This window comes from Crinia signifera, chromosome 1 (genome assembly GCF_055691185.1).
Source record: "Crinia signifera chromosome 1, ASM5569118v1, whole genome shotgun sequence".
Taxonomy (NCBI): domain Eukaryota; kingdom Metazoa; phylum Chordata; class Amphibia; order Anura; family Myobatrachidae; genus Crinia; species Crinia signifera.
In genome coordinates, this window is record NC_139217.1 from 378984790 (window position 1) to 379010134 (window position 25345).

Sequence of the window (25345 nt, forward strand, 5' to 3'; positions counted from 1 at the left end):
GATATTTATATATATATATATATATATATATATATATATATATATATATATACATACTGTATATATATATATATATATATATATATCTATATCTATAGCTATATATCTAGTGTGTACAGGGCAGCAATGAGCAGTCAGCACTGCTGCATGCTCCCGCATCATAGTGTGTATGCACTGAGCGGCTTTCCCCCCAGCGATGACAACGATCATCACTGTCCATACACTGGGCAAAATCGCCTAGTGTGTATGGACCTTAATGGTATTTTTTAATAAAATGTATTGTATTCTGAATATAACCAGATATAATTTGGGTATACTGTAGCACAAAAATATAAATAATATTGATAGTGGAACATGGCAAGTGCAATCAATGAAAATGGTCTCAGCACAGAGAAAACCCTTAAAGGCATCAAAGAAGGATAACAATTAAATGTTTGTAATAATTGTGTTCCTTCAGTGGACGGCAGCTAGAGTAGTAGAACTTTTAATGCACATATTAATTATTAATTTCACACAGACAATAGCATACAGAATTAAAACATTTATGGCGTAAGTTACCAAAAGTTGAAAATGATATTGTGCTGAGCCAAAGCAGGCAGTAGTAACAACTCTATATAAATGATCTGAGACAGGCACTTGTAATCGTATAGCCTCACTATGATTAATTGTTATGAAATGTGATATTTACTGTAGCAATGTTGTAGGCAGGGGCGGAACTACCATTAGTGTAGCACGTGCAGTGCATCTGGGCCCTGAGGACTAAGGGGCCCTTGGCTGCCCCAGTCACCCTCTTCCTCTCACCCACTATTTTTCCTATTACTCTTTGCCTCTAACTGTCACCCACTGCAATTTTGTATATTGTGAATTGAGTTTGGGTGGTGGAGAGGTGCCCAAATTTTGAATCAAAATGTAACTGCAGTTTAGATGTATTAGCTGTCCTTATGCTCGGTGCACACTAGATGATTCCCATGGGAAAACAATATTGACTGCACACACTGCAGGATATCAGTCATTGACGTAACCTGTCACCAGCTCCCTACATGCAGTAACTGACGATATTGTCAGATTGAGCTGTATGTACCAGACAACAGGGGGGTCATTAATGTCCCCCTGCCGCACGCATAACTGATATTGCATAATTGATATTGCCTCTACACACTGGATGATATATAATATATACACACGATATCATCGACGATATTGTCCATATTGTTGATATGTTGATCGCCCAGTGTGTACCCAGCTTTTAATGAGGTTCTGCTCAATCTGTTCGAGCATAGAGTGCAGTTCTATTGTGAGAGCTGCAGTTCTCACTTTACTCCATATAAGACTGAGCGGTTCATTTAAAGTAAATGTGCACTTTTGAAGGCACACTGTCCTTGTTGGACTGTAACCTTATATTTGTAATCCTGAGCTCTCAGTGAGTACGCAGGAAATGTCCCACCGGATGGAAACTGTATTGATTCTTTCTTGATCAATCAGTGGTTGACATTAGAGCACATTATTCCTGTACTCCCGGTCACGCCAATGTAACTAGAATGTGGCAGGCAGTGATTTTATATGTGCTATACTGATGTACAGTATCTGGAGGACTTGTCCTGATCTATCAATATGTGGTGATAACAACGATTTTCTATCACTGTTTATCGCAACTATAAAAAAAACATGTTATCACCAATCATGTTACCCTGAAAGTAACACCAGAGCAGGTCAGCGATCATCAGCTGCCTGCCTCTACTTATTGCAATGATGTGTGGCGAGGCACCAGCCAGTATCAGAGACAGATTACACACACATACAGTGTATGATTTATTGCTGGATTATAATTATAAAAAGATGATATTTAAGTTATAAATATTATTTGAATCATTTTTGTAGTCTACCACATGAAAAGCCTTAATTTGTCCCTCTGTACCTTTCTCTGTAGGAGCCCTGACAGGCTCAGCGCTGCCTCTGATTAAAAACCCTCCCATGACGAGGCCGCTGCTGCTGCTGTCCTCCATGGGCCTGAGAAGCATATGATGATCTCCACCAAGCAGAGCTCAGCACACACCTCTATGCCTCTAACCTCTTGTGCAAAGTCTCATGGGACTTAGTCAACTCCCAGAAATATACTGCACACTTGTGTAGTCAGTGTGCCTTGGCTCCCAATGTGCAGCACCATTAATCATTGTCACATTGGCAGATAGGTGAAGATGCAGCACTACCCCACTCCCATACACAAAACCTTTAACTTAAAAAAAAAAATGACTGATTTACCCCCTGAGCCCCCCTTAATCTGGCCATGGGGTGAAGCACTGGAGAGCACACCACTGAGGAGCTAAAATGAAGATGGACACTAAAAGGTCCTTACTGGCATCTCCTTTGATAATTCATACAAGTGAGAGAGCGGGGTTTGCCAAGGCAGGAAAGCCAAACCCACCCATCCTGTCTCAGCAGATTTGCAGGGAGGGGGCAGATGGAAGAGCTGACAGCTGCTGTTAACAGAGAGCTCAGTGGCATGTCAGCACGGCGGGGGAGCCGCCTCTCATTAAGAAAGGAGCCTCATGCCGCTCAAGAGCCACAGGTTGGCCACCCCTGCTTTAAACGCATGCTAATGACCAGTCATAACTTTTGTATATCATTAACAATGTGCATTCACTGTGGTCATTAGCAATGTCATTTGCCGCCTGTACATGTAGCTCAATCTCAAGATATTGCCAACAGCATGGGGAAGCCATTGCCAGAAATACACAGTGAAAGCACAGTACATCCTTTGTATATGTGCTGCATGCAAAAGTGAAACGATTTACATTGAGGAGCCACAGCAGTGTTTTCTGGCCTCAGAATGTAAAGGTGATCTGGGTATACTAATATGCTACTACTAAAGTTACTATATTAGTTTGTATACAAGTGGGAGCAACATTATGATGTCTGCTTTGAAGCTAGTCTTTCTGTATGGCTCTGTATATCCTGTACTTAGCTAATATACAATAGGGTGCAATTCTAAGATGTGATTCTGAGCAGGGCTGCTAGATGAAAGTGGGTACAGGATGCCAGGGCCAAAGCTTCTGTAGGGGCATGGACATGCCATGAATGTGTAACCATGACTCATGTGATGTAATGTGCATACTGATCATTGGTAGGTTCTGAAAGCGGAACTCTAGTGGCCATGTCCCGTCAACACCAGGGCTCACTGGAGGTCCAAGCAAACCTGGTTTTAAGGCCAATTCTACAAGGAAAAACGCCTCTTGTGCTAACCAGAAAACTAACATGAAACTTCATTTAATGTTTGATGTTTCTGAAATATAGGAACATACAGTAGCACCACGGGTGAGATTCAATAGGATGAGAGATTCAGAAAGGGAGAGATTTGGGAAGAAATATCCAGGTTTTTTTTTAAAGCGGCAATCATTTAAACGGCAAAACCAGTGTGATTTTGCCGTGTAAATGATTGCCGCTTTAAAAAACTGGAGATTTCTTCCCAAATCTCTCACTTTCTGAATCTCTCATCCTATTAAATCTCACCCCACATGTCTAATTCCTTCCATTAACCTCTTATAATGTACTTTCCTTCTACCCACATACATTCCTGTAATAACTATTACACCGTTAGTTGCTTTCATATAACTGTTAATGCAAAAGATGAATGTTTTATCTTGTGAGAAAAATCATCTCTATCATGCTGCATTGCATTTGGTAAGCGCCTAACACAACCCTCTCTGAAGCCTGTTGGTTTCTGCCGTTATATGTTTCAAGTGTTGGTACTTCACATCCAACATCTTTCAGTTCTGCATCAACTCTACATATTCACCCACAACAAAATCAAAGCATTTGCTCCATCTGAGCACAGATAACCTTGTTTGCTATGAAACAAGGAATAATATCATACTTCCATATATAGGGACATAAAAGCAGAATTACTAACATCACAGGACATGCAGGGAGCGCTATCATATGTAAATGCATTACACTGATACTTGGTAGTATTAGAGATTTGGGAGTGGGTGAAAGATAATTCTAAAGTTGATGTACAGTAAAAGCCAATTCTTGTTTGGATGTTAAAATTTCACAAAACATAAGAAATAAAAAATATACACTTATTTTTAAGCATATGGTCAGTTGTTTGATTATTTTCAGCATAGTAATATTTGTTAAATGTTAATAAGTTAGTACAACTGTCAGTTTGCATCTACCGTGTAATGTTCATTAAGTAGATTAATATTCCCCATATATACTTCTGGGCAGAAATGAATGACCTAGCGTTAAAACTGGTCCAGCTGCTCCAGTGCAGAAGGAGTTACTGTAAGTCACTGCTTCACCAGGTCACAGTCTGTATATACAGTAAATTAACCTGTTGTTGTAAGCCCAAGCCTGGTCTGTCAGTGCAGGGTTCAAGTGTAAACCAGGGTTGCCTACCGTCCCAGAATGGCCGGGAGGGTCCTGGAAATGGGGTCCCCCTCCTGGTCCCCCCCAGGGGAGCAACCCTTCCGCATAACCCCCCCATATCCTATGAATCGCCCCTCGACCACAACATTTTATCCCCCACCCCGCGCCGCCGTGCAATGCCTGAAATACCGGCATTGCACGGCGGGGGTGTGGCTAAAATGACACAATTACCATAGGAACACCCCCTCCCCCCCAACAGGATAACCCATCTGTGGCTTCACCCCCAAGCTGGCTCTTTTTCCTCCCGGCCATGGCCCCATTCCCCTGTCTAACAGAGCTGGCTGCCCTCTAGTATGGTGTAAACTGGCCGCACTGGTCCACGATGCCATGTGTCTTTTTAGTAGGCATGTGAAGATCCGGATTTACCCAGATTTATCCGGATCTCAAAACGGGATCTTATTGGCTATCAGTTGTCGCATGGTTTGGCTCCAAAACATGTAACCGTCGGATAGCTAATAAGATCCCAGTTTGAGAACCAGGTAAATCTGGATCTATCTGCACAGGATGCCAGCGCCCACACCAATTTCAGCCATCGTCCCGGATAAAAGTACATATAGACTTAATTTTATCCAAGAAGAATAGAGAAATCATCCGATGGTGAGCGACCATCGAATGATTTTCTCCTCCTAGGGAACACATCCCATCACATGCTTGTGCGGGGATTCGATTGGCAGGAGTGCGTTAATCGGGCGGTGTTTACCTGCTCGCTAGGCAGTGAATATACGCAGCCTAGCAAGCAGGTCTGAATCAGGCCCTTAATAAGTATGCTTGGAAAGGTTGATTAATGGCATCACAGTGCTTATTGTTAAAGGTTTTACAATGTAATATTTATTTAAAATTTGCACCATATGCTACTACAGTGTCTCCTACTTCATTAAAATCAGCTGGCTAAAGATAAAAGGCCATTAAACTAATGGTGGTGATGTATCCAATTTTGTCTTTTTATGCTTTCATTGAAATAAATGGAATGGAGTTAATTCTACATTCATTACAGTCCTGACGGCAGCTCTGAAGTGCTATGCATTTGCACAAGAGAACAAGCGGAGTAGAATGATTTTCAGGAGCTTAGTCCTGTAGTGCCGGCATTAACAAGCATTTTCATACTTCATTCTGGAAAGTGTCCATTAAAATACAAGATTGCTGTTTGCATGCACTTTAGAAGACGTATGGATTTTATTATCTACTTCTCTATAAATGAGTTTAGGGATTTCTCTGTATAAAATAAGATTATAGCACCTTGTGGATACTATTTGAAAACAAAAAACAGAACATTTTCTGTATGAAACAAAATGCAAGTATGTTATTCTGTACCGACCTTTATCTCATAGAGGGCGAGATGACTAAGCCTTGAAAAGCGGTACAATGGAGAGTGATAAACCACCAACCAATCAGCTCTCACCTGTCATTTTTCAAACCCAGTCTGTGACATGGGTTAGCAGCTGATTGGCTGGTGGTTTTTCACTCTATATTTGATCACTTTTCAAGCTTAGTACATCCGGCCGAGAATCATTTCTTGTAGTACTATTCAACATCAAACTTCATCTCTCTTCTGATCTTGTACCTTCTCAACAGTCTTCTGTAACCGACTGTCTCTTTGCTGTTTTAACATGGATGTACCAATGCTACCCAAATCTCAACATGTCCAAAACAGAGTTTTCACTTTTTGTCTGGCCTCTAAAGCTCACTATCTTCCTGTCACCCCTTACTCTGCCCTCTGTCGCCAGCTTTAAAATATGGAATGATTAATTCCTTTTTGTTACTCAAATACAACAAATATGTGTCAGTTATGTCATCTCCCAATTACTGCAACTTAATCCTATTTGTTGTCATCCTCCCCCATTTAATTCATTTTCAATATTCTCTAAACCTTTTAGCAACAATGAACCTCATCCATCAAAGTTCCCTAGGGAAAGCACCACTGTGACAATCTCTATACTGACTCTTTATATCTTCCATAACCTAGTTAGTATTCTCATCTGCACAATCCAGTTATCTCACCACCAGTTATCTCACACAATCCAAGTCTCACCACTTCTTGCTCCAACCTCCCAGACTCCTCTCCTGCCACGATCTGCAGTACCTATGAAACTTCCTTTATGCCTGATCAGGCTCTTCCCTGTGAGAGCCTACCTTATGAACAGGGTCCTTCACACACTTTGTTTTCATATCTCCTCTGGGGTAGGGACATATGTGAATGGCCATATATTCTGTGTAATATGAGTGTTACGGTCATGAGTGTGCTATATTAATAACTGATAATAAATATAATAATAAACAATGCCAAATAATAAACAATTTGCACATTTCAGCCGTGCACTGCCCAGCCTCTCTAATCCACCATGTTCTCACTGCTTTCTCTTGGCTAAGGTCTCTCCTACCCAGTTCACTTCTGCACAGTGTTGGCGTGGGACATGAAGGGACCACCGGGAGGGGTACAGTGCTAGGGGATAAGTTTAGGGGTGTGTTCTGCCTCAAAAGGAGGTGTGGCATGGCCAGCCACTACAGTTGATTGGTTTACCATTAGTGAGTGCAAGTTACCGGCACCTTGATAAATACTGTATATAGAGTAAATACTGCTAGTGAATGCACAATTATATGCCAGATTCATAACAGCAATGCACTGCAGAAAATACTCCATTTTACTGTGCATTATAAGGTAGCATATGTATTATGTATAATTCAAGTGCACACTAGTCTGGAACCTGATCTTTAGAGGAGGTGGACCCCCAGGCATTGGGACCTACCGGTGTGGTTTCCCCTTTGCCCCTGTGCCAGTCCAACCCTGCTTGTGCACACCCCTTTCTCACAGCAAGTATTTCCTAGTATATATTATGTGTGATTCAGTGATTGGCATATACAGTATGTTGATTAGCATATATGTGGCCAAACAGTGACAGAGTTTACTTCAGGTTGCTATTTGCACCACCAGTAATAAATGATAACCTGTAGGTGAAAAGTCGGTCTCTTGCCTCCCATGTAAGCTATAGACCGTCAGATAAATGCGGCTTTATTATTACTTCTACGCTTGTAAAGGTAAATCATATTTCTCTGGTATTATTGAAGAATATTGTTGCAGAGCCCATAGAACCTTCAAAAATACACTAAATATATTCTGTTTCTTTCCACATATCGCCTAATGATACCATTAGCAGACTTTACTGCACCTCACAGAGAACAGAGGTGTCTGCCAGCACTGGCAAAACCTCCTGCGGCTGAGAGTAGTAACAATGTACTTGGTGGTTTATAAAAAAAAAAAAAAATACTACTAACGGAAAACAATTGGAGGGGAAAAATGTGCAAAACATTTTGTCGGTAATTAATATTTACAATATGAAGTGTATTTGAAGCACTCTAATGATTAAGCCTGTGTTTAAAATTTCTGACAATGCTATTAGGCTGTGGAGAAAATGATTCATGTAATGTATTAATATATCTTGCATGTAAGCAGCAACCTGCCTAAAATTGTAAAACATAATGACTAAACAGTACATGAAAGCGGGTTTAATGCATTTCTCAGCCAATCCCCCTGGGCAGTTCCTTCACTATTTTCTAATAAAGCAGTTTGGCGCAGGATGGAAATGAGCCTCCGTAGGGCCTTTGTTCATCAAAGTAAAAAAAAAAAAGTTTGATATTTGAATTTCTGTCCTGCAAGCTCTGAGTCTTTATTATTCTTTATCACCAGCAAAGTGATACTGTAACATAGTGCTTTTCTTCAGGGAGAACTTCATCTTGACATGCAGGATAAAAGCAAGAGGCTTCATCTAGCTAGGCGTTTATTTGGGAGGGAAGAATTATCTGTCACAAGGGGAGCTATTATTCAACAAAATGATCATTCTATGTTATTCTATCTACATGACTCAGGGAAATATCGAAACAAAACTTGGCTTGATAAATGAGCTTTATACAGCAAGACAAACCTGTGGCTCACCAACAGCTGGGGAACTAAAATTCCCAGCATGCTAAGCGAGCTCTGATCTGTGACTATATTGATATCATTTGCTATTGGCATGGACTTTTTTCACATTTGTCTTCATTTGGGAGCTGAAGGCATTCAGTTTACCTGTGTTTTATATAAATGAGGCAGCGCGTCTTTTCTCAATGCTAGAAATGTAGGGGGAGTGTGCTCCTTTTGTAAACTGCTTGTGACAGGTATAAAATGGAGGAGAAACTGATATGCTTATTGTGCTGCAATGGCAGGGGCAACTTGGTAATACATACAGTAATAGCTTTTAGGCTTGAGTGAAATATGGTACTTGGAGCAATTGATTTCTGTTCAACTTCTAATGAAAGATTGAAAAAATGTTGAGTCCAAGCAGAATGTAATATTTTATAGATGTCTTTATGTTGTACAAGTCCTTTCGGTTGATATTGGGTCTGCATCCATAGTCTTTACTGTCTTTTTATCTTTACTGGCCTGTTGAATGAATCCCCAGTCACCAACACCCCAAGGGAGCCAAGAAGGACATACTGGGTCATATGCTTGGTACTATAATATTGCCTATCCACCTGCAGGGATGCTATAACCTCAAATCACAGACTCCCAGCAAGTGGGAAGGGTGTATTGACTTCGAAAACTCCAATACACTCACTGTTCCAACAAGTAGGGCAGACTATCATAAGTTCTACCATTGATAGTTTCTAACCATTGGTGGGAAAGCATTGATGATTTACTCCTGCACATGCTCAGACCGCTGACTTGTACTGCAATTTATAATTGAACATCCTGATGTCAAGGTTCACTTTCAGTGGTCCCCTATTAATGTGAAAACTAGTTACTATTGCCATAAAGACTTCACTAAGTGAATCCCGACCGACAAAATCCCGACAAGGGGGGACGTGGATCGACCCCCCTTGCGGGCTCGCTGCACTCGCCACGCAGCGGGTCCGGTGCCTCGTTACGCTCAGCACGCTAATTTATTCTCCCTCTATGGGTGTCGTGGACACCCACGGAGGGAGAAAGCGTTGGGATTTCGTCGGTCGGGATTCCAGCGTCAGGATTTTGAAAGCCGGGATTCTGACCGCCGGGAAATTAACCGCATCCCGTTTGCAGGTACCATGACTGCATGAAGAATGTGTACCCAGCTAGACTCTTGATCTATCTAAACAGAAATCTAGAATTTAATGAAAAGAACACACTGTACTGTACTCTAAAAATAATTTGCAAGCCATAATATCGCCTAACATTTTTTTTAGACCTACGGTGTGTACTATGTGTAGTATTGTGTAACTTTGGAATTTCTAAAACATATAATCCAGTCCTGAGCACTGTCAGTAATAAATAATTACAGCAATTTAACAGAACAACATATGGTACCTACCTAACTTTTATAATGTTGAATATGAAAAAACAGTAAAACTGGGTAATGGATAATCGGAGTACTTTGGCGAATAAGTGGGCCAGGTAACGTGTACAATTAGGTAATGTCAATTGAGGGTTTGTTGTCCCTCTCCCATTTTTGCCATTGTTACGCTTTTGATAAAAGACACCGCAATGTGATATTGCTGTATACTGTATATGTTCATTAAACTGCCTGCCAATTGTGTTCAATGCATCAGTGACCTCCAGCCAAGGGTTACTGTAATAGAGTGTCAGGCAGTGGGGTTCTTATATTAAGGGAAGGGGGATATGTGACCTTTTGTCACCTTGTCAGCGCCACTAGCAGGGAATTACACAATCAAACCAGACATCACACAATTTGGAGAAAATGGAAAAACCTTTTGATTAATTGTATTGTCTCCATAAAATTGTTTTGAAATTGCAATAATCTCAGAGACACAAAATCCCAACTGTGGAATACTATGTACACACTAACCTTATTGCATTATATTCAAATGTCAAATCCAATGTGTCACAAATGATTATGTACAGTATCATCTTGCACTACCAATGTAATTTACTTAGTTTTTTTTTTTTTATTTGCACCTTTCATATTATGTGCTGTGATAAGTGTTATGTTATAGAGTTATGCTACTAGGCACAATATAATTATAAACTGTAGGAAAAACAAATGACCCATACATTAGGTAAAAATGAAAATACAGATAACGTGACATCCTGTAGTTATTTGATTGAGAATTGATGTAGTCGCTTACTTCATATAATTACCAACATACAGTTAATGTTATCTGTTCTGCCGAAACTAATTATATGTATACATTTTAAGTGTAGTTAAAAGTATTTAAGTATGTGTGTGCTGGACACAGGATGGAAAAAAATTGAGTTTTTTTTATTTTCAAATAAAGGGATTCAGATATTAATGAAGATGGTGTGTATACCAGATACAACAAATTCAGATTTGTAATATGTAACATAATCACCAGTGGCAGATTGCAGGCCTCCCAGGTAAAATCCGCCACCCATTCAGTGTCAGTGAGTCAGATGCAGTCCATGACTGCACTGGCTTTACTGTGAATGGCACTGACTTCCTATTGGAAGTCCAACCTGTCAGTCACAGACACACATGGCACTCACATTGGGAGTTGTTCCCTCCCTCCGGGACTGCCAGTCTCGGCTATGTAGGAAACCACTCCCTGCCTTATCATCAGCCTAGTCTGACTGCTATGGGCTGAAGTCGGTGAAGTCCATAGTGGCTGAGAGATTAGTGATTGAACTCACAAAGCCAGCAATGAACACACAAGACCAGTGAATGAACAATTTTACTGACTGTACTTTAATAAAACAAAGGCAACAGGTCATCTTACAAAGATAGTATGTTACATTGAAGTAGAAGATTAATATAAATTGAAGAAAACAATAATTTGATGTGTAAACTTTAAATGCTTTTTTTTTATGCATAATTTTGGCTCATTTGAACCACTTTCTATAACTTTCCGATGCATCATCATCCTCAAATAATTGACATCATCTTTGTGTAATGCACTTTGATAAGTCAACTGCTTCAAAGCGAATTCGTCCCCATTCCTATGTTTGGGGCTCTGCACATGCGCATGGTCTATTAGGCGCATGCGCAGCTCCCCTTTGCTAACGGCTTCGGCTACTTACATAGACACCGAGCTATTTGCAAGGATCAGGGCTGGCCAGGGGCAGATTGGGGGGATGCGCATGGGAATGTCAAACATTTGATGGGTTTCCCCATGAAAATGCTGGGCGTTCCCATGGTTACGCAGATGGGACAGTGCCTGCCGGGGGGACATCAGCTGCCTGCCCCATCTTCGGCCAGCTACACTATTCTATTTGCGAAGGCAGCAGAAATCATTCAGTGGTCAGCAGACATCGAATAATTTCTCCTGCAGTGGAGGCATGCGATAAAATGTGTCTTCATTACACATCCCCTCGCATGGTACCGAGGGGTATTGGCGGAGGAAGGCATTCAGCGGGGGGGGGGGGCGTCTATGGTGCTTGGTAAGCCGCGAGCTTCGCAGCTTACAGAGCAAACCAGAGTCACCCCCTATTATCACATTATTGGTAAAAGATTATGTTTTTCTTTTTTTACACTGAGTGTGAATATATTTATGACAAGGATTATCTTTTATATTCCTATAGGTTATTTTACATTGAAATTGGAAAATTATACATTAGTAGACTTGTATATTCATAACAAGAAATGTTGATAATGATACCTACTGTAGGTAATTTGAGTTACAGTTCAGGGATATAATAATAATAATAATAATAATAATAATAATAATAATAATAATAATAATAATAATAATATTTTTGGCAGGCTTTAAGATGTTTTTGTGCTTTTTATAGCTACAAACTTATGCAGTTTTGGGAGGGAATTATTTGGTGAGTGAAAGTTAATAAATGATGGGATGTACAATGAATTATATATATATATATATATATATATATATATAGAGAGAGAGAGAGAGAGAGAGAGAGAGAGAGAGAGAGAGAGAGAGAGAGAGTAAATAAGTTTAATTTATATAGCGCACTTCCTCCAACAGGACTCAAGGTGCTTACTGTGTATATATATATATATATATATATATATATATACTGTATATAGCGAGCATCTGGCGCCATTTGTCGGTAGGATAGTCTGTGTGTCAGTGGCGTAGCTACATATGTGGCAGACCCTGCGGTGGGTTGAGGGAGCGCTGCCAGTGGGCGCCGCTGACTGAACTGACAGACGACTGAGGCAGCAGTGAGCCCCACCCATAGTGAATCGCCTCACCCCTTCTTAGAGCAGGGGGGGGGGGGGGCACGGAATTTCTTTTCGCAGGGAGCACAACAATTTCTAGCTACGCCACTGCTGTGTGCAGAGCTTTGTAAGGTTAGGTAGGTTTGGGAGCTGTGTTTTTTTTGCTGCTGGGGCGACTGCCAGTGCCTACTAGTGCCACTGTCTGCTCTGCTCCAGTGTGTACTCCAAAAGAGTTTTTAGTGAAGCGGGGAACCTCGTCAGTGAGCGGCGAAGGAGGTTTCTTCCGCAAAATGTGGAGAAGATGATGTTTATAATTATTAATTATCAATTATTCAATGAAGACCAGGAATTGCCTCCAGAGATTATAACGGGACCTGTGATTGTGGAGTCCAGCGGGGACGAATTGATAACCTGTTCATATGAGGAAGTACACACTGAAGGGGGCGAGGAATCAGAGGAGGAGGATGACAATGACATCTTGTCTCTGTAGAGCCAGTTTATACAGGGAGATATGATTTTTTTTTTTTTGTGGGGGCCCAAACAAACCAATCATTTCAGCCACAGTTTTGTAGGCCTGTGCCTGAAATGTTTGGTTTGTTAAAGTGTGCATGTGCAATTTCCGCAACATAAGGGTGGGTGGGAGGGCCCAAGGACAATTCCATCTTGCATCACCATTCATTAATCCCACTGCTGAGAGTGATTTATATGTGAGATAAGTGGACTTGTCTTTAATCACATACAACTGTTTGCGTTCAAGTGGTAATAATCATAGAGCTGACCAATCCCACTGCTGAGAGTCATTGATTGCTGCACAAATTGACCACTGCTCCTCGGCTGGTGGTAAATACAATCAAGCCATCACCATTCATTAATCCCACTGCTGAGAGTCATTCATATGTGAGATAAGTGGACTCATCTTTAAACGCATACAACTGTTTGCGCTCTAGTGGTAATAATCACAGAGCTGACCAATCCCACTGCTGAGAGTCATTGATTGCTGCACGAATTGCCCACTGCTCCTCGGCTGGTGGTAAACACGATCAAGCCATCACTATTCATTAATCCCACTGCTGAGAGTCATTCATATGTGGGATTAGTGGACTCGTCATTAAACGCATACAACTGTTTGCGCTCTAGTGGTAATAATCACAGAGCTGACCAATCCCACTGTTGAGAGTCATTGATTGCTTCACAAATTATCCATTGCTCCTCGGCTGGTGGTAAACATGATCAAGCCAGATAGTGGTTTTATTGGATATTAAACTGACAAAAACAGATACACACTCGCAGAACAATTCAGTGCTGCACCAATCGCCTACTGCTCCTCAGCTGGTCGTCACCTGTGGTCAGAAGGATACACTCCTTTGCAGCTATTGCATTGCTGCACGAATTGCCCACTGCTCCTCGGCTGGTGGAAAACACGATCAAGCCATCACCATTAATTAATCCCACTGCTGAGAGTCATTCATATGTGGGATAAGTGGACTCATCTTTAAACGCATACAACTGTTTGCGCTCTAGTGGTAATAATCACAGAGCTGACCAATCCCACTGCTGGGAGTCATTGATTGCTGCACAAATTGCCCATTGCTCCTCGGCTGGTGGTAAACACGATCAAGCCATCACCATTCATTAATCCCACTGCGGAGAGTCATTCATATGTGGGATAAGTGGACTCGTCTTTAAACGCATACAACTGTTTGCGCTCTAGTTGTAATAATCACAGAGCTGACCAATCCCACTGCTGAGAGTCATTGATTGCTTCACAAATTGCCCATTGCTCCTTGGCTGGTGGTAAACATGATCAAGCCAGATAGTGGTCTTATTGGATATTGAACTGGTGCAGCACTGAGTTGTTCTGCGAGTGTGTATCTGTTTTTCTCAATCACCTACTGCTTCTCGGCTAGTCGTCGCCTGTGTTCAGAAGGTTACACTCCTTTGCAGCTATTGCATTGCTGCACAAATCGCCCACTGCTCCTCGGCTGGTGGTAAACACGATCAAGCCAGATAGGGCTCTTTTTGGGGTCTAGTTTTTGAAACTGCCATCCTGTCTGCCGCTGCAGTGCCACTCCTAGATGAGCCACAAGTTTGTGCCGCACACTTGTGTGGCTTAGCATAGTTATCCAGCTACCTTGGTGCAACCTTTTGCCCAAAAACAATATTGTGAGGTGTTCAGAATAGACTGGAAATGAGTGGAAATTAATGTTAATGAGGTTAATAATAGCATAGGAGCAAAAAAAAAAGAAAAGAAAAAATCAGAACCCAAAACCCAACATGTTGGCAAAACCCATTAGAACCCAAAACCTGAAGGTAATTAGAACCCAAAACGCGAAAAGTTGGCAGTGCACATCCCTAATATATATTAGTACTAGGACTGCATTTACAAGATCCATAAATTCCAGGAAGGTTAAATTGCATAGGAATTGCTGGCAGAAGTGTTTAATGTCTGAGAGATGCTATGAGCTTCAGTGCTTTTTAATAGATTGCTAGATGTGGATCATACTGACAGTAAGGATTAAGTAAGCCATTCTTGGGTGTGACATTGTGCTCTCTGGTGTGCAGTTCTTAAGATGATTTGTTTTCAATTCAGCTATAGTGCTGTAAGAACAGAAGGTAGTCACATGCTCATATCTAGTCTATATCATCATCGTCATCCAGAGAACCAATGAATGAAGGGATCAATTTCCTCCATAAGTCTTGTAGGAATCCACTGATGGCTGAGAAAATGCAACCCACCATCTAAATGATGGAATTTATATGGATGCACTTAATACAGATGACAGATGTGGAACTTCTAAGATGCCAACGTCACACTTCCACTTGAGGGGCTATTAAGTGGGTACTGGTGACAGGGTGAAATGGGGTGTGTGTGTGTGGTGGTGGGGGGGGGGGGGGAGTAGTTTGAAGTTTTGCCTAGGTGCCAAGAAGCCTAACACCAGCTCTCATTAGGAAGCTACAGATTTAGCCACTGTTATTGTGGCTCCGATGTGCCTGTGCATGCAAATGTTGTACCCGCATTTCAGGATCCTGGACTGCACCAGGCTGGCGCGTAATGTAATCCTAATGGCCAATGCATGCGGCAAAGATGCACATGCATGCTGGGGTGCACGCACATCATGGCATACATGCGGCACCCTATAGTGAAAAAAGGAGAAAAGTGCACTATAGGCACCCTATAGTGCACTTGAGCAGCTTGGGCCAGAAATGTGTATTTCATTATGAAACTTCAGGGACAGAATAAGGCCGCCGGCAAAGGAGAAAGATCCCTCAAAGAGGTTAGTTGTCACCTGGTTTGCACTTGCTTAGGATGACGGTTGATGATGATGTAGCATGTTTCCAGGATCATATAGAAATCCCATGATAGTCCTACAAATCTAGTTCATACATTCTTGTTTTGGTCTAATATTAGTTCCAATCTCTTCCAAGTCCCTCCCAGGTCCAATATGCCCAAATCCTTTATTTTATGGAAGAATAGTTCAAGAAAAATGAATTAATGAAAGATGTGACTGTCCTATAAAATGTAATTGAAAATCGAAGGGAATCTGCAGAATTACTGCTGAGCCAAGGGCGTAACTACCATAGGTGCAAGGGGTGCAGCTGCTATGGGGCCCAGAGCTGAAGGGGGCCCATCTTTGCTCTCTAAGTAATATGTTTTACATACATTAATCACCATCAGATGCTAAATAGGGGGCCCTTAAGAACTTTTGCTATGGGGCCCACGAATATCTAGGTACGCCTCTGTGCTGAGCATACAATTATCAATGTTAATGGCTCAGTGAAAATCAATTATAGATAAATACAATGCTCATATATTCATAAAAAAATACAGAGGTGTAACTGTAACCCCTTCTGCACTATATCATACAACCTTATTATTCTGGTATTTTTAAGAGAATTCCTGTTTCTATTTCATTTAGGAAGAATATGTACATATTTGTTTGGAATTCAGTAGGTTAGTAAATAGTTACTCAGAACCAATTTAGTTCTTGTTATTATTATAACATTTCAGTCTACAACTAATATCAATAACCTCACATAATAATGTTCACATATACACGTATTAAGGATTTCCATAACCTATTGAAGTGCAGGCCGTGAATCCCTAAGATGACTTGCAATATTATAGAATACACATTTTCATTATAAACATTAAAGTGATGACATCATTATTCATCTATACATTTTATATATGGGAGTTTCTCTATACTGTGTATATTAGACATGACACTATCTGTACAAGGAAGAATATATCTCATTAGGAATAGTGCTATGTAGAAATAGACAAAACTTTCCTAACTGCTCTGAAAAATATTCACCTAATGCAACTGACATAACCGATTTTCACCTGTAGAATTTGTCCTTAATGTACTTAATTGCATGTACTAAAGGAAAATTGTGTGTGCAAAATGCTGAAAACTGCCATTTTCAGACTTTCGCTGTATTTCCCATATACAGATGGAGCCGGCCTTATTTTTGGCCGGCGCTCGCCAGATGCCTTTCACTGGAGAGCGCCGGCGATAGAGACTGGGACGCGCGTGCTTCTCACGTGCACGCGCGTCCCAGTATCACAGCGGCTGGGCAGCATCTCCCTGCCCATGCTGCCCAGTTCGGGGGGGTCCGGACGGCGAGGGGGACTGGTGGCGACAACGGGGGAGGCATCGGGGACCCCCGCCAAGCTCCGTTGCCACAGGGCGTGCGAGCATCTCGTGCGTGTACGCCCCTAGTTGGGAGCCAGCCCCTAGCGGTGGATGGCGGTAGAAACGCCATCCACTGCAAAGATAAAGCCGGCTCCATCTGTATATATACTAAGCACCAGAATGTGACCCATTCCAGGACTTGGATACAGTAGGCACACCAGCTTCTGCTGGCATTACCCTATTGAAGCCGCTGGGCTTCTTTCCACATTGTACCCTGAGAGTAGGGTTACCACCTTTTTGTTGAGAGATTCCCGGACAGTGGCCCGCCCCTTGACCCACCCATTACAGTTAGGCTGCGGGGCTCATTGAGTGACTGCAAGATATGTACAAACATTATTTGTAATGAGCTTCTACATATGCAGCACTGTGCAGATAACAAGGTGTGGTCACTGTAAGAAAGTCTGGGCAACATCAGCATACATTATACATATGCTTATATTCAGGGGATTTCTTGAGATGCTTCGGTTTTCTTCCACATTTCCAATATATTGTACTGGTAGCTTAATACTCTAATCAGTTATTAATATTTGTGTTAGTGATTACAGATTATAAGAATTACAATTTTTTTTTATAGAAAACAGTTACTATAATTAGTACTAGAACTATTTGTGCATTGTATGTTATCACCAGCATGGAGATCTATTACAACCAGTACATTTGTGCTGGGTGCTTTAGAGCAAGTGTAGGGTTGTAAAAGCTAAGATGCATTTAAAACAATAGATCAATATTTCATGTAAATACATAAGTTTTATGATCATATCAAGGAAAGAGTAGTGTGCGAAGTCTGCATGAAATGCACAGTGCTGCATATCATTATCTGTCCAACAATAAATTGGGTACTTGTTTCCTAGCACGGCCACACCGATTAAGATCGGGGTGGTCGTGCTGAAAAAAATCGGTCGATCGCATCGCATGCGATTTGGTCGCATGCGATGCGATCGACCGATCCGACCGATTTTTGACCCGATTTTTTCATTAAATCCAATGTAAATTGGGTCCCTGGGACCCAATTTTACATTGGATTGAATGAAAAAAATTCCAAACCCCCCCAAATTGAAGCGCGTACACAGCGCCCCACGATAGACGGCAACCCGAAGCGTGGCGAGCGCAGCGAGCCCGCGAGGGGCGTCGGTACGCGTCCTCCGACCTTTTCATGCCCTACTATCCACTAGGGCGTGGAGTGAGAATAGAATAGTGTGGCGAGCGCAGCGAGCCACCGAGCCCGAAGCGTGGCGAGCGCAGCGAGCCCCGCGAGGGGACGCGGATACCTTCACAGGTAATCGCGTCCCTTCGCGGGCTTCACAGGTGTCGGCGTCGCCACGGACACCTGTGAAGCCCGCGAAGGGACGCGTTTACCTGTGAAGGTATCCGCGTCCCCTCGCGGGGCTCGCTGCGCTCGCCACGCTTCGGGCTCGGTGGCTCGCTGCGCTCGCCACACTATTCTATTCTCACTCCACGCCCTAGTGGATAGTAGGGCATGAAAAGGTCGGAGGACGCGTACCGCCGCCCCTCGCGGGCTCGCTGCGCTCGCCACGCTTCGGGTTGCCGTCTATCGTGGGGCGACGACGGGGACATTTTTAATGTGAAATGGGTCATATTGACCCATTTCACATTTTTTAACATTTTTACACCATTTCAATGTTAAAAAATTTTTTAACATTGAATCCTATGTAAAAATCGGGTGCATCGCGTCGCATCGCGTCGGGACCAATGTTAATGGTCCCGACCGACGCGATGCCCCCGATATTTTACAGTTCCCGACAAGATTTCAATGTTAAAAATTTTTTTAACATTGAAGTCAATGCAAATATCGGGGGCATCGCGTCGGTCGCGTCGGGACCAATGTTAATGGTCCCGACCGACGCGATGCCCCCGATTTTTGTTTCCTAGCCGGCAAAATGGACCTGATTTCAAAAGAAATCGGGTCCATCGGGCTAATCGTGTCCCTTAATTAAGGGACACGATTAGTTACGATTGTGGCCGTGCTAGGAAACAAGTACCATAAATTGTATTCAAATGTAAATAAAGGTTATAAAACAATGGTTGAATTAAAGGAATAGCAGACACTTTCCCAGGGTAGAACCATGCAGGAGAAAGTGCTTAAGGTACATACACACTGGATGATGTATGCACTGAAAGACATTGGTGACCAATTTCCCTTGAGCTTCCCCAGTGTCCTGGACGAAAGATGGGGTGCATACAGACTGAATGATTTGACAAAAGATGAATGATGAATGATCTAGGTACAGTCTAACCTTGATGAAGGTTTGGCGCGTACACGCATCATCATTGTAGCATGCACACTGAATTATATTTTTACCAATATCATTCAGAAGAGCCCAAATGAACCATATAGGTCAAAAAATTGTAGAGTATGTATGCACCTTTATTATAGTGTGCATCTGCATTATTCTTAGGATACCGATAGACAAGATAGTTTAAACAAACTCTTACAAATAAGTAAATAATAGTATTCTAGTATAAGTTCTTAGCACACGTTTGCCCAAAAATGTGGGACCATCCACCACATTCAAGTAAATTTCACAAGATGGGTCCCTAACATCCCCAATACCAGATCCTAAAATTATTTTATATTTCATGTAAGAAGCAGAGTACATTGATTTAATCAAACAAGGAAGCCCTCCATGTGTAAATGACAATTACAAATCTCTGGATAGTTCTGACTTAGAAAACACAGTCCTGCCAACCCAAGAGCCAGGATTCTTGCCCAGTTTAAGGAAATGTCATTCGCCAGTGCATGATGATATCACATTTTGCCAGGATTGCCCATGAAACACTTGATGTCACGTAGTAAGAGGTGTTTAAGGGTGCATTTCATTTGACCCTTCTGTTTGTGTCGTGTGTAGATGCCTATTTAGAATGTTTTGATTGATCATTTGTTTTTGGGTTTCTTGTATTTTTATTTGTTTTTTTTTTTTATCCTGTTTTTTAAGCCAAAATGTTTTGAAAGTAAAAGAGTGTAAAAGCTAATGAGTTTGTTTTCCATTTGACTTTTAGGTACAGCATTTTTATTTTGGACCAAAGTGAATGACAGTTTATTTAACAAAGGGTTCCTAAGAGTGTTTTGTATCCAGGGACCTTTTCTCTTTGCTGAAAAAGAAGCGGTGTCATTTCCATTAAAGCGATGCTTCCAAGAATCCGTGCTCAGGAACTGAAAGCAGAGAGAACGAGAGAGAGAGCTGTGTCAGCTGATCAGCTTTCAGCCACCTTCCAACTCTCAATTTTCTTAAAATGATCTGTCCATCAATGGCATTCCCCTTTGGAACCTTTATTGGCGAAGAATAGACTGAGCAGAAATGGAATGTAACACTCACTTCAAAAAGAAATCTTTGTATTTTTACAGCACATACAGTAGCTTTGTAGTGCAAAGAAATGTTTTTTCCTCAAGATAATTTTCAGACCAATAGATTTTCTATTAGATATTTTATTTATGCCCCGGGATGTATAATGCAGCAAATAGCATCTTGCAGATATGGAAGTCAAATATTATCCTGTGATCATTTAAATTTCTAAGAAGACTTTAAAAATAAATCCAGATAATGTACAAGATATGGCCAAGATAATTGCAAAATTCCAGAGATATTTTCGACGGAAGCCTGTTCGCTTTTTCACGTTTATAATCTTATATTTAACGGCTGGAAGTGTTGTATTTTTGCACGCAAGTTTTGAAGGTGAACATATTGTGTCCGACAGTGACAGGACCTTGGTTGTTGGCGTCAGCGATAGAGGTGTTTCCCAGGGTCCTGCGGTGGCCCAACTAAGTAGAGTATTTAAAGAAGCTCCGGAGTCACCAAGCACACCACGGAGATATGGACCATGGTTCAAACCATCTGGAAAAGAGTCACCAGACAGAAGTAAGCAAGGAGATTTTGGAGGCACTTGGAACAGAGCTCTTAAAGGGAGAATCATAAGAGAACAAGAAGAAGGAAGAGGTAAGCTGAAAGAAGGTAAACTCTAGTTACATACATGATTTTGTTATTTGTGTTGTCTGTTATTTGACTTTATATATATGCAAGGGAAAAGTGTTAATGTGGATTGTTATCTATACAAATCCAATACAGTACACACTTGCGCTACACACAATGCAGAGGAAATGTCCGAAAGTGGATGAAACGGTTCCAATCACCAACTCTGTATTTAAAAATAACAGTTTATTACTTATGACTGCATTCTGAATATATATTGATATCTGTATGGTGACACTGTTGGAATTTACCTGCTGAAAATTCACTTTGATGGTTATTTTTTAAACAATCTAAAAAATGTATTCAAAATTAGTAGTCCCCCCCCCAAAAAAAAAAAAAAAAAGTTTTCCATCATAATATGTATAGTGTATTTCTAACAGTCCCTCCAAGGAACCACCACTTTATCACCAGATATTTACAAAGGAAGAAAATTGTGTTTAATAATAACATTATGGTGCACATTCAGAGTTTAAAACTAGTTGGTACTGCAGACTGACCTTCTGCATGCTCTGTAGCTGAACACCCATAACCTGAGATCACTCAGAGTCCCAGGCAACTGAGTTGCTTCTCCACAGTTGTTTGGATGTAACAGGATGTTGGCACCTACTGTAGACCAGGCATGTCCAAACTATGGCCCTTCAGCTTTTGTGAAACTACAAGTCCCATCATGCCTTGCCACAGTTTTGCTATTAGGGAATGCTAAAACTATGGCAAGGCATGCTGGGATGTGTAGTTTCACAACAGCTGGAGGGTCAAAGTTTGGACATGCCTGCTGTAGACTGAGTTTAGCAAGGGTGCATTGAGTGCGTGCCCATGTAATAATGAACTATGCAGATTTGTGAACAGGTAAAGAGATCTGTTTAGTCAAATCTCTTACTCCAAGGATTGGTCCAATGCCAGCGTACACTAATAATTGTGACGGTGTATGTATAACAGCGGTCCAACCACAGCTCAGCATACAGAGGGATATATGTATAGCAAGTGTTACAAATAGGCACAACTACATTTTGATCAATATTGTTTGTTTTTAGTTGCATTTAATTACACTGTATTCTGTAGAATAGTACTAACATTGGGACGGCATTTGCATCGTTATACACCACATCAAATTTCTCTATCCCTCCTTGGGAATCTGAGATAACAAGAGTAAAATGATTTATGATGTTTATATTCTAGGTATATTCCTGCCTTGTCAAAATGTAATAATCCCAGTTCCTGATTGTTCTGAGCTTCTATACTCCCGGGAGCTGCTCTACTCCACTGTGTGCTAGCAGCGCTTCTGCCTGATGGCAGCACGGTCATCACGTATAGGGGAGCATTTACAAATATTGGAGTAAGGGGTTCATTTGAAAAAGATTGTTCAAAATGGGATAATTCATTTACGTTTACAGTATACTACTGCTTTATCTACTAAACTTACATCTGTACTCAAAATATGTTAATGGTGAAAGTACCTTATGTGGAATCATTTTCAGCATTCAGGAGCAATGTAAAATTCATGCATACAGTACTTCACATAGTTGTTAGAGTTTCAGCTGTAAATGTCTGTAATATGCATAAATTAGCATGGCGTCTTCTGCCATCCCAGAAGGAATTGTGAACACCTGTGAGCAGGGCTGCCATAGGAACACAAGGACGCATCACATTTATCAATAGTGAAAGAGAAGGCAACTGCCTTGATGGTAATTACATTTTCCCTGACCAATTGATTCCGATTCAATCTAGATCAATTGGTCAACACATAGGATCAAAAAGATGCAAATTGGTCAACATGGACAAAGGTTGATATTGCTTAAGGTTGACATGTACACAAGGTTGACATTGATTAAGGTTGACATGTACAAAAGGTTGAAAATGAAAAGTTGACAGTGCTTAAGCTCAACACGTACAAAAGGTTGATGTGTTGAAATGGTTGACATGACAATGGTGGATACACATATTTTCAACGCAAGTTTTGCGGGGTTTTCTCATGTTTTCCAACATTTTCATAATTTAGTGATGTCATTAAAAGTTGCATGGTGCATCTGATTGTCAAAGCCCACGGTGTGCCAAATGAAGCTATTTGGTGTGATCTGTGGATAGTTGTATGTACCATGGAGTGTTCTAGGCCCACTTGCACACATAGAGGAGCATGCAATGTTGAACTGTGGAATGAAGTGCCTACTGTAACAAGGGAAGGCAGTGAAAGGGGCCCATGCTCGGAGACTTGTCTAACCATTAAAGAGTGCATGGTCTGGGCCCTTTGATAAATATATACTGTATAGTAAATACTGCTGGTACATGCGTGATAATGTACCAGATTAATACATACTTGCCCACCTTACCGGGGGTTGACCCGAACTTCGGGAGGGTAGGCAAGCCTGGATTAATAACAGAAATGTACTGTAGAAAATACACCTTATAATTGAATTACACAGTCTGAAACTTGATTCCTACTGAATGATGTGGGCCAACCAGGCAGTGGGGCCCATCAGGGGGTTTCCCTGTATACTTGGGAGAACATAAATTGCCTGTAACATATATTGTTGTGCAATGAAGTCTGTACAAATACAACAGTTGTCACAGTGAAATGCAGGCCAAAGCCCCAGAGATTTCATAGTTTCATTATCTAAGCACTGTATAAGACATGTGTCATTAAGCACATTTATTACCCTTTAACCTCTTAATATACCTTCATCAGTATTGTTTTTACAATTCTTTAAAATTTAATTCCCAGCCTCTAAAAATGGAACAGGCACTTTCTGAATATTCCATATGGCGATTAAAAAAAAAAAGAGAGAAAAATAACATGCAAGATTGTATTCCCTATAAAATAGCAGCTTAAATCTTCACGGTTGGAGACGTGGTGGCAGTGATGAAGTGGGTTGGTGGGGAGATGCAGTATAACATATTGCTACAGAACACTGCTCAATTGACAGCTGAATAATGAATTACTCTGGCATTTAGGGAAATATAGGTTGCATTACAACAAATGAGTATAGAATCAAATAAGAACCAGCAGTGACCAATGAGAATGTACAACCTCTATATATGGCTATATATGCATGGATTTCTATGTTTTATTAAAAAATGTATACAACCCTTTCTTTAATTCTGAAGATATTATAAGTTGTGTGTTCTACAGCAAATTTTACTTTGTTCCTTATAACTTCATAGCTTCATCAGCATATTACTATAGCATTTATACACAGAGCAAGAAATAACAAGAAATAGTATTTATTGTATACAGGATAACAAGATAAAAATCATGAGATTCACGCTTAAAAACATATAATGGGTTAAAAAGGGAATGACTAGCAGGCAAATCTTTAGCAATATTGTAAAAAATGCAGTCCAAAGAATCCTCTGTTACCCAGACGGCAATGGAGCCAGGGGTGGTAAATGCTCCGGAATAATACACACCTTGCAAGGCTCCATAAAATAAGCTGGACAAGGTCCTTGTCCGTGGTATGTGCACAGCAATCAAGCCAACGTGTTTCGAGCCCCTGTGCACAAGTCTTCGTGCTTTAAAGAAGAGTCTCCTGCAGCTCAAAATGCATTGGACAAGGACAAGGGACAAGGACCACAGAAATCAAGGTAATGCATTTTGAACACCTGGGGGCACTTCTTCAAGACTTGAAGAAGGGCCCCCAACGCATTGGCCTGATTGCTGTGCACCTAGAGTACCATGGACAAGGACTTTGCCCATCTTATCTTTTGGAGCCTTGCAGGGTGTGTATTATGGGGACACCCTGCATTTACCACCTCTGGCTCCATTGCCCAGTCTGGGTAAGAGACTATTCTTTTTCTATTTCTATTCTTTTTACAATATTGCTCAAGTTCTGCCTGCTATTCATTCCCTTTCTAACCCATTATATGTTAAGTGTGAATCCCATGCTTTTTATCTTGTTATCCTGTATACCAGTGGTTCCCAAACTTTTTTGAATCACGGCACCCTTAGCATCAAAATGTTTTCAAGGCACCCCTAGGCCAAATGTTTCTTATTGAGAAATTTAGAAAAAAAATATAAAAGTAAGTGCATTGTGTGTATATGTCACAGTTATGTGGTTGCTTCAGTTGCTTCTGTTTGTCCACATATATTATGTCCACATATATTATGATTGGCAGCCTCAAGCACTAGTTTTGC

The 25345-nt window shown here is 41.2% G+C and overlaps 1 protein-coding gene across 2 annotated transcripts in view; it reads left to right on the forward strand.

The window, feature by feature from the left end:
• Nucleotides 1–25345, forward strand: part of WSCD2 (WSC domain sialate O sulfotransferase 2) — a 273923-nt gene that overhangs the window by 76992 nt on the left and 171586 nt on the right. Inside the window, exon 2 of one of the 2 annotated variants that reach the window (XM_083151445.1) lies at nucleotides 20252–21201. In XM_083151445.1, coding sequence (XP_083007571.1) covers nucleotides 20805–21201 — 397 coding nt within the window. In that variant the 5' untranslated portion in view covers nucleotides 20252–20804. The remainder of the gene's footprint in view (nucleotides 1–20251; nucleotides 21202–25345) is intronic. The other variant, XM_083151446.1, reaches the window with a different exon arrangement.